We start from the raw sequence: 17,869 nt of genomic DNA, 5'->3' as shown, positions 1-17,869 counted from the left end.
ACCATTCAAGTGTTACTCACTTTGGCTGCCTCGCATGGTGTTCTCGTTCATCAGATGGACGTTAAGACAGATTTCCTTAACGTAGAGCTAGACGAGGAAATTTACATACAACAACCAGATGGCTTTGTAGTAAATGGTCAGGAAAGAAAGGTGTGCAAGCTAGTGAAATCTCTGTATGGCCTGAAACAAGCACCTAAGCAATGGCATGAGAAGTTCAACACTACTCTGACATCTGCTGGCTTTATTGTTAACGAAGCTGACAAATGTGTATACTATCGCTATGGTGGGGGCGAAGGAGTTATATTGTGTCTGTATGTCGATGACATACTGATATTTGGGACCCACCTCAAAGTCATTGTGGAGGTCAAGGCTTTTCTATCTCATATCTTTGAGATGAAAGACCTGGGTGTGGCTGATGTTATCTTGAACATCAAGCTACTGAGAAATACTGAGGGTGGAATTACACTTTTGCAATCCCACTATGTTGAGAAGATTTTGAGCCGTTTTGGATATTCAGACTGCAAACATTCTGCAACACCGTATGATCCTAGCGTGCGGATTCAGAAGTTCGAAGGCATGGCTGTAGATCAATTGAGATATTCTCAAGTGGTTGGTTCACTAATGTACCTAGCCTCGTCCTGACATCTCATTTGTTGTGTGCAAACTGAGCCGGTTTGTTTCCAATCCGGGAGATGTGCATTGGCATGCTATTGAGCGAGTGATGCGCTATTTGCAAGGTACTGTGAACTACGGAATTCACTATTCTGGGTATCCGACGGTACTTGAGGGGTATAGTGATTCGAATTGGATATCTGATGCTGATGAGATGAAAGCCACAAGTAGATATGTCTTCACACTTGGTGGCGGTGCTGTTTCCTAGAAGTCTTGCAAGCAGACGATCCTAACAAGATCGACTATGGAAGCAGAACTCACAGCATTAGACACATCATGCGTCGAAGTAGAATGGCTTCGAGAGCTTTTGATGGATTTGCTAGTGGTTGATAAACCAGTCCCGGCTGTCCTTATGAACTATGACAATCAAACTGTGATTGCTAAGGCTAGGAGTTCAAAGGACAATATGAAATCCACAAAGCACATAAGAAGAAGATTGAAATCTGTCAGAAAATCAAGAAACTCTGAAGTGATAGTGTTGGATTATATCCAGACAGCTAAAAATCTGGCAGACCCTTTTACGAAAGGGCTATCACAGATTGTGATAGAAAATGCATCGAGGGAGATGGGTATGAGACCCACGTAAGTTGCCATGGGGGTAACCCAACTTATGTGATCGGCGATCCCGTGAATTAGGACCTGGGAAAACAATCCAGCGGTCAACTGAGGAGAGTATCCCTGATTAACCCACTCCATTGGAGATGCAATAATACTCTCAATTATGTAAAGCAGACTGACTTTTGTCTTAATGTGTTCCAAAGCTTAGTAAGCAAGATGCTAACCTACAGAGCATTTTTTGGAGGAACACACCTATGTGAGCCCGACTACTGGTCACGGTCTATGAGATTGGGCAATCTTTAGGAAGCTCATGAGAAGGTACGGAGTATGACTAATAAGCTCCACCCGTGGGGTTTAGCCTTCGGCAGCCACGTATCAGCTAACAATAGGCAAAACTTCTGCATGCCAAACTGACAATTTAAGGAATAGTCCATTGTTCAGTTGCGAAGAAGTCTAATCCTATTGCTCTAGGTGGAAGTTCAACTTAACAGTCTCCACTGAAATTTTTAAAACATTGTTTGGAACAGTTGACAAACTTATGTGCCTCGAGATCTGGTGGGGGATTGTTGAATCATAGATGGGCATTAGGCCCATATGAACAATGATTCCAGGTTAATCTTGAGGCCTATGTATGAGAGGAGAGTTGATACCCCTTTATAAGGGCTGCTCTACCACTTGCCATTGAGAGCTTTGGAAGAGGAATGGTACACGCGCGCTCCTCCTCCGCCGCCCGCCTCGTCACAACACGACGCGACGCGCGCGCGCCGCGTATTGCGAAAATGAGCCGAGCCGGAGCTTATATTTGCCGCTCAGGAACGAATTAATTAATCAAGGATTAATTAACGAGTCGCTAACAGGTGGGCCACTGTCCGAGAAGTTGGACAGTGGGCTGGCTTGTGTTCGTCGACTCCGTTCGCGGGTGTGCGACCCTTCTCCCGGAACGACGGCTCCCTTCCCGGGAGTGCGTCGTCTCGGTCGTGGGCCTTTGCTCAGGCCCACGACTTTCTACCCGACGGACTATATAAGAAGGCTAGACAATGGAGTGACCTAGTTCGGTTCACTCACTCCCTCTCGCGTAACCTAGCCGTCATCTACTGTTCCTCACTCTGTGCTGCCTCCGGCGACCCCATCCCGACGACCGCGTGCACAGTTGGTCGGGAGAGCAGGTGCCCCCGGAACCCTGTCGTTCGAGATCCTGCCCGGGAGAACGACAATAAGGTTTTTGGGGAGCGTCTCGACGCGACTGCTCCCGATCCGTCTCCGTCCGCCTCTGCTTCCACTACTTTCCCTGCATCGACACCATGGCCAACGATGCCGCTGCCAAGAAGAAGAAGGCAACGGACGACGACGAGGCTGCTGCTGCCGCCGCCGCGTTGGCCTGGCCAACCGGAGGGTATGATCTGTTCATCCCTAGTTCACTTGTTCATGTGCTAGTCGTATATGTGCTGCTCATAAATGGTTCGATTCTATGTTCTGTACGTGCTAGTATGCTTAGGTATCGTTATGAGATCCATACCGTTTATGTCATGCTTACTGTTTACTCGTGGATTAGTCTAATCAGAAAAGTGCTAATATTTCCAACACTCACTATTTAGAAATACACTGGAAGAAATCTGTTCCTACTATGTATATTTTTGAAAAATTCATGTAAAAAGTTTGAACAATTAAACTGCTTACAAGAGTAAGACAAGTGTACCGAAAACAAATAACACGAATCTTAAAGTAGTTACTACGTAGTACATCATATAAACTCAAAACTAATCTACCTAAGATAGTATCCATAATGAAATTAGACATAGTGCGCTAAGTAATTAGCTAATAATCAGGCCAGCCGGCATGGATGAATCAGCTGGAGTTCCCCAGCGGGTGCGGTTCCTCCATGTTGCAGGTGAACCGATCGGTTATGCACTTGAGAAGCGCCGCCTGTGCGCTAGTGCATTCTGCGGCGTCCGGCTCCAGCCCCAAGCACGCAGCACCCCAGGCGTCGACCTTGTCGAGAGCATAGAAGTACCTGGTAGCTCTCTCCATGCCGGCCGACAGTTTTGCCGACGACGTCTTGATGTCGACCAAGGATTTCTCCAACGACGTCTCGACGCTCTGCCTCTCCATGCTGGAGGCAGACGGTGTTGCTGCGCTCTCCATCATGATGACACGGCGATCTGACCAGGGCGTGAAAGTGTCTATCGATGTCGATGTCGCTGTGGCCGGGACTCGATGGTTTTCGTATGGACGTGCTTGATCTTGTATTTTTATAGGCGCACGTACGTACCCGCTGATAGGAGTAGATGAATTCGGCTCCAGTTTTTTTTTTTTGAGCCGAAACCGTAGAACAATTGCTCTACGGTATATTTTCATTAATTAAAAGGAACAATACAAATACAAAATATAGTACATGTCAACCAATGCCAGCTCTAGGAATCCCCATTATTAAATTAAGTGTTCTGTTCTATCCAAATTCTGATCCTCTCTGCCTTTGATGGTTTGGCTCTGAGCTCTGTAGCTTGAAGTCCTTCTTTCAAATAGTGCTTCCAAGTGTTCACGGATGAGGCAGCTCTCCTGAAAATTTTGTCATTTCTACTCATCCAGATACCCCAGCAACCCATAATAATGATGTCCATAGCAATGTCTGATGGGAGGTGTCTCATGGAAAGATGAATTTCATCATACAGAGATATACCTCTGAACTTATTTGGGCTCCAACTAGGTTTGACATGCTAATATAGGCGCACATATGTACCGGCTAATATAGCACATTTGACATGCTATGAGTAGGTTTCATATCCACTGAATGTTGGCTTAAATGACCACTCAAAGTTAAATTTGAGTAAAGATGAGTGAGTATTTTCTCAACCTAGAGATGACCCATCAGTTATAGAGGGAAAAGGTTCAGGCTATTCCAGGATGCAGGAAACGTGTCCCTGTCAATCTCTTTTCCATGGGGCAGCCGTTACTGTCATACTTACTACTATAGAGAAGTTGTGGAATTGGATCTCTAGTGTACCACTCATCCGCATTATGCGTGCCACTGAAAATCGAGTGAGTGCATCCTCTTTCCCTCAATATGTTGGTCCTCCAAGATAATATATGCGTATGGCCTTCAGTGGATACCAGATCAAAAGACATGGGCCTGATTTGATACCACAAGTAAAGCATCCTCTCCTACTTGGTTCATAAGTTTCGTCACAGGCTAAAGGTTAGTATCTATATTGCTCTACAGACAACCAAGCAAACTATGACATAACATCTTATATTTGTGGGCGCGACGAGACGGTCGACAAGGCATTGCTGCTTTCAGGTTGCTTACTTACCAGAATCTATCCATGTCCAGTGGTAGATATTCGGACACAACCTTCCCTCTGGCATTCCTCATGCCATCGACAAGGTAGCACCACGTCGATCCCACCACCCGGACCAAGGAATCTGCTCATCATGAAGTTAACGAGGGGGTTGTTCGTGCCGGTCTCGCAGCCAAGACTGGCTTTGTACATCTCCATGGACACGTTTTGACAGCATGTCGCGTCACGTTCGTGAAGTAGAAATTCCAGTTGGGATAGTGTTCACTAGGTGATCGATAACTATGAAATGACCGTCCATAGTTTCACCGACTAAAATATTGCAGCACGCATATGCATTATCAAACCTAGTGGCGGCCGGTCTCGTTTCGTCTCGCCCAGTGCGCGCACTACATATACTCCCCTTAGCTATGGTCTAGGGTTTAGGCATAGCTTTTTTCTTTTTTCACGCTTAGGCATAGCTTTGTTCTTATATGACTTTGCTATTTGCCGGCGTGTTTATGTGTGTGCTGGTGTTGGCTGTGTGCACCTTAGCTATGCAGAGGTCAGGTGCGCAATCATTGTATTTGTATCTCCTTGATGCTTTATTTTGAGTAAATATAATCCAGCCTTTATCAATAAAAGTGCGTGCACTACATATACTCCCCCACGTACCAGGTCACACAGTCTCATCTACATCGTGTACACATACGTACATGCACGCTGCATCGTGTACGTTGTCTGCACTCGCTTATATAAGGACGATTGCTTAGGACGGTGGGGGTACGCAGAAATGGGGAACAGAGTCCTATTCATCACGAGCCAACTAGCTGGAGCGAAACGGTGGCCTGGCAGGAGGTGGAGCACGTGAGCCCGAGGCCCATGTGCGTCGCGCAAGAGAGCTGTCGAGGCCGTGAGTGCCTTGATGCGTTGTGCTAATAGTCAGCCGGAGATTTGTTTGAGAAAAAAAAGGGCAGTCTGGCACACTTGGTAAAGTCACGAGAGCTTCCATGGAAGCAGTTTTCTGACGCAGTGCTAATTGACGTACGGTGTTTTACCAGGAGTTTAGCAGATTGGCGACATGCATATTTGGTTCAGAGGAGCCTGGAAGTGCATCGTGAAGATCATGCATACACATGGCGTCTAAGACATGCACAGATGTGCGCGCGGTTATGGTGCAGGGTGGAGCATGGTTGCAGTCGGATATGTTCGGCTGGGTCGGACAAGACAATCTGACGAATCGACATGGATGTCGGTTGGTATGAAAGACGGTGGTAGGGTCAGCGAAGACGACATAGGAACGTGATGCTGATGGTGACCAACTTCTGAGCATGAAAACACGTGGTGCAGGCCCGAAGGGGTTGTGTGGCTTCGACAAGACTATGGCGTGGAGGAAGATTGAAGGTGGTGTACACACGAAGCTTGAAGTCGACGGGACACAAGGGGTGGACTGATCATCTACCATGGAGTCATGTTGAAGGTGGAGCTGCAGTCTGGAAGACTTCACACGGTGCTGATTGAGGGGCTACGGCGTAAGTCGACAGAGAGTCGAAGCCTATTCAGCGGGAAAAAGCAAGGGACACGTAGTTCGGACTGAAGCCCAGTGGTCCGATGAAAGCGTGAAACTCGTCATCGGTCGGTGACGATTGGTGGTACTCTGCAGTGGGGGTTGAGTGGTGTGGGTTCGCGACCCTTGAGACGCCACCGGGACAGCGGAGGCTGGACGCGGTAATAGAGACGAGGCGTGCGGTATGCATGGGACATGGAGACGGTCCAGGTCTCCGGTGGTCATACATGTGGTGAGACAATTACGAATTTGACTCGGGATGACTACAAGCAACAGTGAAATTCTTTCAAGTTTCGGAAAGGCGGTCAAGAAAGGAGTGGTAATGTTGAGTTCAGGTAACTCTTATGTGTGACACCCAATATGTGAGTTGTTCACTTTCACGCAGGTCAGTGATCAGTGTGTGACGGCGTTGGACGGATACTCTGGAAGTTGGGAGTACAGACTAGAGCGTTGACTGTGATCAAGAAAAGAAAGGACTACAAGTTGCAGGTGGAGTCATATAGAGTCTTTGGAGTAGCAGTCGTACTCATGGGATAAGCTCAAGTCCAATGTAAATGGAAGTTTGACGCATTGACGAATTCAAGGTGATAAAGAATATTCGCCAAAGTGGAGTTTGTTAGAGTTGTGTCGAACATTGTGTACAAGTTAGGTTACAGTTGGACTCTGAGTAGTATTGTGTTTAGATAGGATATGGAGTCGTATCCTACTAGGACACTTGTATTCTAGGCCTCTTATATATAGCGAGGATAGACACACGATCTAAACTATGCCAACATAATAGCACAGGAACGCAGGGGAAGCCGGCGGCATGTGCCGCTGTCTAGGGCGACTGGGTTGCGGTATTGTAGCGATGTCATGGGGAGGAGCGCCCATAGTTACGCCCCGGAGATGTAGCCATATCGGTGAATCTCGTTAACAAATCTTGGTGTCGTGCTCGTGTGATTGCTTGGTCCTTAAAAGATCAATGATGCTGTGACGCCCCCGATTCAGTCGTACAGTAATCATACACGCAAACGTGTACGATCAAGATCAGAGACTCACGGAAAGATATCACAACACAACTCTAAAAATAAAATAAGTCATACAAGCATCATATTACAAGCTATGGGCCTCGAGGGCTCGAATACAAGAGCTCGATCATAGACGAGTCAGCGGAAGCAACAATATCTGAGTACAGACATAAGTTAAACAAGTTGCCATAAGATGGCGAGCACAAACTGGGATACAAATCGAAAGAGGCGCAGGCCTCCTACCTGGGATCCTCCTAAACTACTCCTGGTCGTCGGCAGCGGCCTACACGTAGTAGGCACCCTCGGTGTAGTAGGGGTCATCGTCGACGGTGGCGTCTGGCTCCTGGGCTCCAGCATCTGGTTGCGACAACCAGGGAAACTAGAAAGGATGGTATTTCCCAGCATGAATTCTATTGATATCCTCGAAGAGCTCAAAATGTTGATGATGATCATGACACAATTGTCGAGAGATTTCTTGAAGGTGTAATCGATCGGCGATGACATCAAGTCAAAGGAATGATGAAGCGAAAGGTTATTGGAAACACAAGTACGTCACATACTCAAAATCAAGCTTGCTGTTCAAGGCGAAATGATATGATGAAGAAAGTCGACGTAAGCTTAGCTCATCGTCGAAAATTATGCTCCGGGAAGGACCAGATAGCATAGCTAAAAATTTAGCACGCTAATGATATAGCCGATCAGGCTAGGAATGACTTAAATGATTATTAGCTCGTAAGCAACAAAAATTACGTAGAGTTATTGAATCAGAGTGCGGAATTGATTCACTTATCGGTGTTCTCGAGTGACTATTAACTCGGAACCCGGGGTGGATTGGAATCGGCGAGAATAATAGTTGATGAAGAACTCATAACAAGTTATGTAGTTCCGTGATATTCTCGAGATACCAGAGGGTATACTCGAAGGCAAATCGGGATAGAAACTGAATTGGAGCATTGACTTGCGATAGCAGATACTTTAATCTTGTCAGAATAGACGAGGCAATGGAATGGTTTCCATTCAGATATATTGAATAAGGTTAGCATGGTCAAAACCATAACTACAAGGGATCCAATTTATGATACCGGAAGAATTATTCAAATGATTAAATATTCTTACAAGAAGCTTTCATGATAAGTTCCACATCGTGTCCGTGGGAGTGAACTCAAAGGTTCAAGGTCGACTCCCACTTCTACAATGCATAACCTTTCTTCACTTCTCGTTTTCGAAAAAGTTGCAGTGTCGAAATTTTATTTGGCAGAGCAACAGAAGAGTATGACTCGCAAAAACTTTCGGGTTCATATGGTTCTGGGTAAGGCATAGGTTCAACCGATCGGGGCATCTTAGGAGCATATACCACAAATTCCAAGAGTAAATAACACAAGCTCGTTAGTAGAGCGTGCTTGAGAAAGCAGAGGATACAATTTACCAAAGGCATTATGTATCCGAGGAAAGGCTCACAGGCTTATTGAATATGAAGGACGTTGTCAGATAAAATCCGACAAAGGGTCTGGTGGTTCACAAAGGATCTGATATGAGCATCGGTACTCAACCAGAGGAAGAAAGAATGCAAGGAGATCAGATTATAGAAACAACTGACTAACTCAAAGCTCAAATGCAAAGGATTTATGAATTCCAAGACAAGGGATCAGAAGCAATGCTCTGATTGTGGATGGATAAGTTGAATAGCCTTAGGGGTACAATCGATGGCAATTTGATTGGTCGAGATCCAGCTCATGTTTAAAATGGCGTCTAAGCCGGAAAGATAATTTAAAAGGATCAACCGATGATTGCGTGCATTCACAACATATTAAATCAAGGGACTTGAAATGATAGTGACCAAGGATGCCAATAAGATTACTATACTTATGGGATTAAACATAATGCAAGGAAGCAAGAATTTCCAGAGCATTAAGCTGCTGAGGATTTTTGGAAGATCGAATAGTATTTCGAAGTCCTTTGTGAAACACATGAACAAAGTAGTCTCAAAACATTAGAGGGAATTGCAGGGTATCTTGTAATAACAAGATCAACGGGGTATGATTGTATGAACGGCAAGTGTACGTGGTTATCCATAGGGGTTTATCGATGGAAGGGAATTGCAAAAGCGATGGCACAAAGTATCGAGAGAACATCGCAGAGTATCTTATGAATCTTCTGGTGGAGCAGGCGATCATCTGTAATAAGTGGCTCTCCGGGTGAAAGTGGCCACGAGATCCTAATGTTAGATTTAGCAAAATTCATTTAACCCGAGTAGAAGAGAGGTCAGAGTCCCAGATTATAGACGAGGAATAAAACATCCTAATACCACCCAATGGCGACGTGGGCCCATGGGCCGCACGGCCATGTTAGTAAAACAGTTTTCATCGACTAGACTCAACTTAGGACAAGGAGTGTGGAAGGGGGATTCCTACATGCAGTCGGCTCTGATACCAACTTATGACACCCCCGATTGAATCGTACACTAATCATACACGCAAACGTGTACGATCAAGATCAGAGACTCACGGGAGGATATCACAACACAACTCTAAAAATAAAATAAGTCATACAAGCATCATATTACAAGCCAGGGGCCTCGAGGGCTCAAATACAAGAGCTCGATCATATATGAGTCAGCGGAAGCAACAATATCTGAGTACATACATAAGTTAAACAAGTTGCCATAAGATGGCGAGCACAAACTGGGATACAGATCGAAAGAGGCGCAGGCCTCCTGCCTGGGATCCTCCTAAATTATTCCTGGTCGTCGTCGGCAGCCTGGACGAAGTAGTAGGCACCCTTGGTGTAGTAGGGGTCGTCGTCGACGGTGGCGTCTGGCTCCGGCGCTCCAGCATCTGGTTGCGACAACCGGGGAAAGTAGAAAGGGGGGAAAGAGGGAGAAAAGGAACCGTGAGTACTCATCCAAAGTACTCGCAAGTAAGGATCTACTCTACATATGCATGGATATCTGTGTAAAGGGGCTATATCGGTGGACTGAACTGCAGAATGCCAAAATAAAAGGGGGATAGCTAGTCATGTCGAAGACTAAGCTTCTGGCAGCCTCCATCTTGCAGCATGTAGAAGAGAGTATATGGTAAGTTCTCCAAGTAGCATCGCATAGCATAACCCTACCCGGCGATCCTTCCCTCGTCGCCCTGTGAGAGAGCGATCACCGGGTTGTATCTGGCACTTGAAAGGGTGTATTTTATTAAGTATTCGGTTCTAGTTGTCATAAGGTCAAGGTACAACTCCAAGTCGTCCTATTACCGAAGATCACGGCTATTTGAATAGATTAACTTCCCTCCAGGGGTGCACTACATAACCCAACATGCTCGATCCCCTTTGGCCGGACACACTTTCCTGGGTCATGCCCGGCCTCGGAAGATCAACACGTCGCAGCCCCACCTAGGCACAACAGAGAGGTCAGCACGCCGGTCTAAATCTATGCGCGCAGGGGTCTGGGCCCATCGCCCATTGCTCACCTGCACGTTGCGAACGCGGCCGAAAGCAAACCTAGCCCCCTTAATACAAGCGCAGGCTTACGGTCCAATCCGGAGCGCGCCGCTCAGTCGCTGACGTCAAGAAGGCTTCGGCTGATACCACGACGTCGAGTGCCCATAACTGTTCCCGCGTAGTTGGTTAGTGCGTAAAGGCCAGTGGCCAGACTCAGATCAAATACCAAGAACTCGTTAAGCGTGTTATTTTAAAGTAACCGCGGACGCCGACCAGGGCCAGGCCCACCTCTCACCTAGGCGATCTCAACCTGCCCTGCCGTTCCGCCACAAAGGTTCGTTCAGAGGGCCGTCGGGACAAACTTCCTTTCGGTCCCAATCCATGAATCACTCGCGGGTACTCTACGAGCCGACCCGTCTTTAGTCACCACTTGTATCATGTATATGTATATAAGTATATACCTGCGATCACCTCCCAAGTGATCACGACCTGGTAGTATAGCATGGCAGACAGACAAGATGTAGGGCACTGATGGAATACTAGCATCCTATACTAAGCATTTAGGATTGCAGGTAAAGGTAACAACAGTAGTAGCAAAGACAGGCTATGCAGCAGAATAGGATTAACCGAAAGCAGTAACATGTTACACTACTCTAATGCAAACAGTATAGAGAAGAATTGGTGATATCTGGTGATCAAGGGGGGGGCTTGCCTGGAAGCTCCGCCGAGAAGGAGGGGTCATCAACACCGTAGTCATACTGGGTAGCAGCGGCGTCGGTCTCGGTGTCTAGCGAGAGAAGAGGGGGAAGAAACAATAAATATAAAGCAAACATATGCGTGACGGTGCATGACATGACAATGCGCGGCGCTAGGTGTGCCTAACGCGGTAGGAGGTGACACCAACGAAGGGGGAAAACATCTGGGAAAGTATCCTCGGTGTTTCGCGTTTTCGGACCGATGAACCAAGGGGAAAGTTGCGTGTTCGCTATGCTAGGTATGTGTGGCGGACGAACGGGCTGCGCAACCGGCTTCGTCTCGTCGAGCTGAGCAACTTTCATGTACAAAGTTTTTCCATCCGAGCTACGGTTTATTTTCTATTAATTTTAAAAGATTTAATCATTTTTAGATTTTACTTAATTATTTTAAATCAACATTATCCAGAATAGTGTATGCTGACATCACCATGACGTCAGCAGTCAACAGGGCGTTGACTGGGTCAAACCGACGTGCGGGACCCACCTGTCATACTCTGTTTAGATTAACTAGGATTTAGCTAATCTAATTATTGTTTAATTAAACTAACTAGTTAATTAGATTAATTAAACATGATTAATTCACTAATTAATTAATTCATTCATTTTTATTTTATTTTATTAACGTTCCGTGGGTGTGTCCTGGCTATCATTGGCCAGGGCCATAGCGGGGCGGGCTAACGGGCACGACCCGAACGGGCGCATGCCCGAGGGGCGCTGGGCATGCACAGCGCACGCCGGCGCCGGCGGCCAGGGCCATGGGAGGCGGCGGAGGGGGGGGGCGCGACGGGCACTGGGGGCGGGCGAAGGCACATGGACGGTTGCGAGGGCGCACCACGCTTGACCGGGTGAGTAGCAGGCGACGACGACGAGGCCATGGGCGGGCGCGCGAGCAGTGCACGGTCTACGAGGCGCGGGCCGGCCACGATGCGGGGCATGGGGCGAGGCCAAGGGGCCGAGCGGCGCGCGCGGTCGCGGGAAGAGGCGGCCGCCGGCCGGAGCGACAGCGGCAGCAGGCGGGGCACGCGCTGGGCGTGATGGAGAGGCTCGGAGGCCGCGACGCAGCAGGGAGGAGCAGGGGAAAGCGGGTCCGGGTGGGTGGCCGTGGGCGGCCGGGCGAGGCCAGTGGCAGGGAAGCGGCGATCGGAGCGGGGTGGTGCGGGGAAGGGAGGAGGGAGTGGAGGCCGGAGGTGGCCTCACCGACGTTGGAGAGAAGCGGGGCGGCGAGGCTCGGGGGCGACCTTTGTGGAGGAGGACGGGGACGAGGCGTCGTCGCGCCGTCGGGGAGGCAGGCGCAGTTCGGCGGGGAGGAGGACGGGGACGCGGCGACGGCGGGGCAGCGTCAGGCGGCTTCGGGTCCTCGTGCGACGATGGTGGTCGACGACGGCGGGTGGCGATGGTGAAGCGGTCCTCGGCGACGGCGGGCGGCGGCAAAGCCCGATCCCGATCCAGAATTGGATCGGGGGGAAGGGGGGAGTGAGCGAGTGGGTGGGGGAAAGTGGGGGCGGTTGGTGGCTAGGGTTTCGGGGAAGGATGGATAAGGAAGGCGGGTGGGAGGGCCAGGGGGCTTGGTAGCCCTGTTGGGCCGAACGGCCCAGGGAAGGGGGTCTTGCTTCATTCTTTTTATTTTTTCTTTGTTTTTTGTTTTACTTTTCTTTTTCTGTTTATATTTTAGGATCTAATTATTTTAGTTTTGTAAAACACATCTTTAGCACCTAGATTAGCATAACATGTTAGACCAGTGCCATAGAAAGTTTTTAGTGCCAAATTAAATTAGTTTAATATTATATTAACTATAAAAGATATTTACTTAATCGTTTTACCTACTATTTTAATTATTTTAGAGTCGTTAAGTATTTTATAAAAGTGGGGTTTCTTCACCACAATTACCTTTGCATTATTTGGGATAACTCGAACATTTTATTTTTAATGTTTGAAAACTTTTGTTGTTTGCCTTTAATTAAATTTTGGATTTGAATCGGTTTTGAACTAACCCGAGATTACCTCCAGTGATAGAGATGACGTGGCATCATTACTAGGGAATTACTGTAGCTTAATTATCCGGGCATCACAGATGGCCTCAAATGTTTTCTAACACCCCCCACCGGCCGGGGTGTGGCGTACTGCAGAACGACCAAAACGGAGTTATGTTCATCCAGCGCTAACCCTCTATGGCCGAAACGGGGTCATGTTCATCGGGTGGTGTGTGGCGTAGCAAGAAACGGGGTCCAGTTCATACAGCGCCAACTACCTACAGCCACCAGGGGGTCCTTTTCATCGACCACGAACCAGCTGGGGTATGGCATACCGCGAAACGGCGTCCTTGGGGTCCTGTTCATCCAGTACCTACTGCCTATGGCCTGACCTCCACAGATACCTGTTCATCCAAGCTCTACTGGATGGAGTGGGCTTAGCCGCGCGGCAACAAAAGGGGATTGTACACCGAGAGCCAACTGGCTAGGTCAACTCTAAGTATTGCGCAAGGGTCTATTGCTCGGGCTCAGTAATGCGAGGGCACGGTCGCTCGGGTTCAGTAATGCGAAGGGCTTGCTTGGGTTCACACATGCCTGTACGAGAGAAACGTGCAAACCACGCCTGTATTGCTCAGGTCCAACCATCCACCATATACGGAGAAATTCGCAAAAAGTTCTCGCCCTCACTTCTACCACAATTTTTTTCTCATGGACGGCACAAAGAACGTCATGCCGGTGCACCTCCGGCCCGCCCAAGAAGAAAACCCCATTTTGGTCACAGAAGTAGGTGCCAGCCACCTTCATGATGATACCTGTTTTCCCCACAATTATCTTCATGGAAGTGTCACTTCCGTGACAGAAAATATTTTCATTCGGGCCATAATGTCATGGATGTGTCCTTTTCTCGTAGTGTCAATATTTTTGTTTATGGATGGAAGGATATTACTAGCATTGCAATGGTGGGTTGAGGAAGTATTGTGGTGACTGAAGCTACCTCCTTCCTAACCAATTGATAGGCGAATGATGGAGACCTTCCAATAGCGGTGTCCACGGGGAGACCCTTAATCATTCTTGTTGTAACATGAATGTGGGGCGAAACAGTGGTGGTGTATTTAATATGTGGCTTCTACATGTATGAATGTATATGTAATTGGTTCCACCCACTTATAAAAACAATACAAGGTGGCTTAGTGATCCTAACCTAGAATTGTGCTCTTGCACAATTATGTAGTAGTGATGAGTCTCAAACCCCTAGGTCTGATATTACTCAAGCGTCATCCTTACTAGGCCAATACCTTTAATTTATTATTTTTACCACCTTGTTCGTAGTCTAGATAAAGCCCCCTTTATTACTGTTTCCTAAGCAACTAATATATTATACTATTTCCAAACTCTTGTTTGGGTACGAATGTAGATGCGTACGTGACATACGGGGTTGGTAGTTACTTACGCGTCACTCTCATGGGTTCGACACACTTACTGGTCACAAGTTGTGCTACATAGCTATAACGGATATGTCTATGACAAAACCCGACATTCTGTAAAAAAACAAGAATTGTCACATGAGACCATTTTCCTTGTAGTGGTTAAATAAGGAATTCGATGAAGCCAATAATTGTTTACTCTTTAGGGAGTTCAAGGTCAAGATACTCTCTAGCTTTATTTAGTCTAGGGTTATTTATTGCAACGCGTGTGTGTAATTTGGTGGCCCATATGATTTAAGTGCAGCTATTTATTGGCATGAACATGTTCCATACTTTGTGCAGTTCTAGTTGCACGTGATTTATTGACAATATTAAGCCAAACGACAGGATGATAGAAAGTTGCTAGCGGCGCATGGGCAGGAGTGGTGTGATAGAGATGCCAATGCAAAGTTCGCCAATCACAATCGAGATAACATCTGAGTCAAATCACCCTAAAGACACAAAAGGCCAACGCAAGAGGAGGAGAAGACAAATGAACACATTCGAAGGATAAGGAGGAGATTGGGGGTTGTCATGGACTCATGGTGAGAAAAAACAAACAAGTTGGAATCAGAATCTGAAATCAAAAGGTGTTAATTAATGTTATCGTACGTGCAATTTAATAAATGTAGTTTTCAATTTGCACATCCTATAAAGAATATTATACCATAAAATTTGAAATATATACTATATATATGATCAAAGCTTTAGTATGCATCATATATACACAACTTGAATATATATACAGATTATAAAACTTATCTTCTGCCGAGCTGTTTTTATACCAACAAGGATACCAAGTTGTCGAGAAAATTAACATTAGCTCGAAACAACAGAAAAATCATTTAGTGCCTTCATAGTTCCAGTAGAATATTCAGTGACCTACTGTGCACAAGGTGACCTCACGCTGACCAGCGGGGTTTACCTGGTGAAGGGAGGCGGGAGCGCTGACAGCTCCCTATTTGTAGGGAGCGTTCAGATTTAAAGGATGTCTATCGAGTGTGCCACATAACCATGTTCTCTGGTTGCGCGTGATTGTTGCATTAGTAAGAGCATCTCCAACAGCGACGCCAAAAGATGCGTGCATCTTTAACTGGCACTTTAGTGCGCGCGGGATGTTTTCCCGCGCTCCAACGGAGACAGAAAACTAACGTGTGCGGGAAACGATTGCGCATGGGCGGGAGAAAGCAGGCGACCGCGCGTTAGATTTGGCGAACCGCTTCCGGCGCGCGTATAAATTGGGGCCCTCATCACGCGGCCTCCCCACTGCCACGCGCGCTCTCCCCGCCGCCTCTGCCGCTTCCTCGCCCCGCCACCACCACGCCACCATGTCGCCGCGCCGCCGGGGATCTTCGGGCTACCGCGGCGTCCGCGAGCGCCCCTCCGGCGCCTACTACGCGAAGATCCGATCTGGCAACGTCCGCCACGGCCTCGGCACGTTCGAGAACGCGCACCAGGCCGCCCGCGCGTACGACGCGGCGGCGTGGCGCCTAGAGAGCCCTTGCGGGCAGATGAATTTCCACGACGTCTACACGCGCGAGCAGACGCAGGCCGTCGCCCCGCTGCCCCGTCTTACAACAGACCAGGATCGTGAGGAACACCATCGGCAGGAGCGCTGCCTCCTCATCGCCGAGGAGGACGAGCGAGCCACGGAGAAGTGGCGCCGGCGCCACCCGGAGGACGTCGCCAATGAGAACGCTTTCTGGGCGGAGAGGACGGCAAGGCGCCGCGTGGAGTGGGCTGACAGGCGTCGGCGGAAGGCACTGGCCATATCACAGTGCGATCCCGTTAACGCCGGTGGAAAGTCGTTCTTCTCGTCAGACGATGATCGTTGGGATGACGTGTGGCTCGATACCTCGGACAAGACCAGCCTAGATGACGATGTGGACGACTCAGAGTAGGTTCTAGTAGCACCGTAGTTTTTATCTAGTTGCACCGTAGTTTTTATTTATCTAGTTGCACCATAGTTCTTTTATCTATCTATGATAAACTATGTACGCATTGTGAAATTTCTATATTTCGTTTCTACCTATCTATCTATGCATATGCACCGAAGTCCAGTGTGTTTGTGCGAAAGTGCGCACTGCATTTTAGCGCGCCTGCTGGAGCTACGCGCGTGCGCTAAATTTACCGTGACCGCTAGAGCCAGCGCTCCTCGCCGCGCCAAAGCAGAAGATCGGTGTGCTGCAAACTGATTTTTAGCGCGCCGCACGTTGGGCGGCTGTTGGGATGCTCTAAGAATCCCCTTCTCCTCCCCCCACCGCGACCTCATGGTATGGACGCACATAACACACCAAAACCACCGTCAACATTTTTTTAACTAAGAGTAGTGATTGATGCTTTCATTTGTATTAAGAAGGGTAAAAAATATTGCTTTCCAAAAAAGAAAAGAATGGTGAAAAACATAGTACTGATAAAGGGTGCTGCAAGATACAATTACGGTAATGATAGCTCCCGAAAGTTTGGGAGTTTAGCATGGCAACCCGAACACTCTTCATGGAAACTTTGGTTTACGTGAGATTGGTAAAACATGGCAATTTTCTGAAAAAAAAACGAAATGGGACAAAGTTGCCATGTGTAAACAACAGTTGCCACCGCTCATCAACTAAAGTTGCCATGGAAAATTGTTCGGGACGAAATGCTTAAAAGCCGAATGTTCGGGGCTTATCGGGGTTATACAATTACATGCCATTTGTGCAGTCAAAACAATCATCTGGTCCCATCTACCAATAATATACGACTTCAAGCAAACTGGAGGAGAGAAAACAATAAAATGCTTAGAGCATCTCGAGCCGCGCCCTCAATAGTCCCCCCCACTGATGTCTACTACGCAACCTTCTTCTTGTAGATGTTGTTGGGCCTCCAAGTGCAGAGGTTTGTAGGACAGTAGCAAATTTTCCTCAAGTGGATGACCTAAGGTTTATCAATCCGTGGGAGGCGTAGGATGAAGATGGTCTCTCTCAAGCAACCCTGCAACCAAATAACAAAGAGTCTCTTGTGTCCCCAACACACTCAATACAATGATAAATTGTATAGGTGCACTAGTTCGCCGAAGAGATGGTGATACAAGTGCAATATGGATGATAAATATGAGTATTTGTAATCTGAAAATATTGCTATGCTTCGAAACAAGGCCTAGAGTTCATACTTTCAGTAGTGCAAGTTCTCTC

At 47.6% G+C, this 17,869-nt stretch overlaps 1 protein-coding gene across 1 annotated transcript; it reads left to right on the top strand.

Moving 5' to 3' along the window:
- Positions 1-12,021: 12,021 nt before the first annotated feature.
- LOC123183463 (uncharacterized) lies at positions 12,022-16,600 on the top strand. Its single transcript, XM_044596270.1, has 2 exons — positions 12,022-12,357; positions 15,884-16,600. Exons 1-2 carry the CDS (start codon positions 12,022-12,024, stop codon positions 16,598-16,600), a joined length of 1,053 nt encoding a protein of 350 aa, XP_044452205.1.
- Positions 16,601-17,869: the final 1,269 nt, after the last annotated feature.

The sequence above is a fragment of the Triticum aestivum genome, chromosome 1D (genome assembly GCF_018294505.1).
Source record: "Triticum aestivum cultivar Chinese Spring chromosome 1D, IWGSC CS RefSeq v2.1, whole genome shotgun sequence".
Classification (NCBI taxonomy): domain Eukaryota; kingdom Viridiplantae; phylum Streptophyta; class Magnoliopsida; order Poales; family Poaceae; genus Triticum; species Triticum aestivum.
The sequence above is the reverse complement of the archived record's forward strand: the minus strand, read 5'-3'. Positions and strand labels throughout refer to the sequence as shown.

Bases quoted from the DNA above. Each gene is read 5' to 3' on its own strand.
- LOC123183463 (XM_044596270.1), top strand. From the start codon at position 12,022: ATGGGAGGCGGCGGAGGGGGGGGGCGCGACGGGCACTGGGGGCGGGCG. The intron at 12,358-15,883 runs GTGGGTGGCCGT...CATGGGCGGGAG, and splicing joins GCAGGGGAAAGCGGGTCCGG to AAAGCAGGCGACCGCGCGTT.